The sequence below is a fragment of the Vitis riparia genome, chromosome 11 (genome assembly GCF_004353265.1).
Source record: "Vitis riparia cultivar Riparia Gloire de Montpellier isolate 1030 chromosome 11, EGFV_Vit.rip_1.0, whole genome shotgun sequence".
Classification (NCBI taxonomy): Eukaryota; Viridiplantae; Streptophyta; class Magnoliopsida; order Vitales; family Vitaceae; genus Vitis; species Vitis riparia.
The window spans coordinates 9,798,457-9,800,264 of record NC_048441.1 but is presented as its reverse complement, the minus strand read 5'-3'; the positions used below and the strand labels follow the sequence as shown (position 1 = coordinate 9,800,264).

Sequence of the window (1,808 nt, the reverse complement as noted above, 5' to 3'; positions counted from 1 at the left end):
ATTAGAGGTTTTCTGGGCAGATTACAGTACATTAATCGTTTCATAGCCAGATTGACAGACATATGTGAGCCCATCTTTCGTCTTTTAAGGAAGAACTAACCAACAGTTTGGAATGATGATTGTCAACTTGCATTTGAGAAGATCAAGGGGTATTTGCTTTCTCCTCCTGTTTTAGTGCCTCCTACGCCAGGACGCCCACTTCTTCTATATTTGTCAGTTTCAGACATGACCTTGGGATGTATGTTAGCTTAGATTGATGACTCAAGGAAGGAACGAGCTATTTACTACTTGAGTAAGAGGATGCTGGAGTAAAAAATGAAATATGTTATGATTGAGCGCCTATGCTTAGCACTAGTTTGGGCTACCAGGAGATTGAGGCATTACATGACAGAGTACTCAGTGCATTTGATATCCCGCCTAGACCCATTGAGATACTTATTTTATAGACCTACATTGACTAGTAGACTGATGAGATGGCTCGTACTTTTGACAGAGTTTGATATCCAGTATGTTTCTCAGAAGTCTATTAAGGGAAGTATTGTCGCCGATCACCTAGCCTCACTACCGACATCTGAGGATAGACCAGTTGATGATGATTTTCCAGATAAGGAGTTTGTTGCTATGACCAGCTTATCAGGATGGTGCATGTACTTTGATGGTGCAACTAATCAGTCAGGGTATGGGATAGGTGTTCTGTTGGTATCCCCTCAAGGTGATCATATTCCGAGGTCCGTTCGTTTGACATTTTCTGATCAACATCCTGCCACGAATAACATAGTTGAGTATGAGGCTTGTATCCTTGGTTTAGAGACTGCATTGGAGCTTGACATTAGACAGATGAAGGTATTTGGTGACTCCAATCTGGTACTTAGACAAATTCAGGGGGATTGGAAGACTAAGGATGTGAAGCTTATGCCATATCACGCCTATTTGGAGTTGCTGGTTGCGAGATTTGATGACTTGAGATATGTTCATCTACCTAGAGTGCAGAACCGGTTTGCTGACGCCTTAGCTACCCTAGCTTCTTCTGTGGACATTTCGATTGATGTAGCTATACGTCCATTGCTGATTGAGTTGAGGTCTGCATCCGCCTACTGTTGTTTGATTGGAGAAACAGAGATCCAGGATGATCTACCTTGGTATCATGACATTTATCAGTTTCTTAGATTTGACACGTACCCTGAGGTAGCCACTGCCAAGGATAGGAGAGCACTGAGGAATTTGGCCACTAGATTCGTGATTTGTGGAAATACCTTATACGGACGATCAATTGATGGTATGCTTCTATTATGTTTAGATCGAACCTCTGCAGATCGAGTGATGAGAGAGGTTCATGCAGGAGTTTGTGGTCCACATATGGGATGACACATGCTGGCCCGTAAGATTATGAGGACGGGTTACTTCTGGTTGACTATGGAGACAGATTGTTGTCAGTTTGTTCAGAAATGCCCAGAGTGTCAGATTCATGGTGATCTTATTCATGCACCGCCATCAGAGTTACACGCTTTGACCTCGCCATGGCCATTTTTAGTATGGGGTATTGATATTATTGGGAAAGTTTCACCAAAATCTTCCAGTGGTCATGAGTTCATCCTAGTTGCCATAGATTATTTCACCAAGTGGGTGGAAGCCGCATCATATGCGAGGTTGACAGCTGCTAGGGTTGCCAGTTTCATCAGGTCACGCATCATTTGCCGTTATGGGGTTCCCCATGAGTTGATTTCAAATAGAGTGGTGCACTTCCGAGCTGAGGTAGATACTTTGTTGCAGAAGTATGGCATCCGACATCATAGATCTTTAGCATATAG

The 1,808-nt window shown here is 43.0% G+C and overlaps 1 protein-coding gene across 1 annotated transcript; it reads left to right on the top strand.

Annotated features, from left to right (window-relative positions):
* Positions 1-645: 645 nt before the first annotated feature.
* LOC117924739 lies at positions 646-1,365 on the top strand. Its single transcript, XM_034843458.1, has one exon. The coding sequence runs from the start codon at positions 646-648 to the stop codon at positions 1,363-1,365; it is 720 nt and encodes a 239-aa protein (XP_034699349.1).
* The last annotated feature ends 443 nt before the right edge of the window (positions 1,366-1,808 follow it).

Bases quoted from the DNA above. Each gene is read 5' to 3' on its own strand.
- LOC117924739 (XM_034843458.1), top strand. From the start codon at position 646: ATGTACTTTGATGGTGCAACTAATCAGTCAGGGTATGGGATAGGTGTT.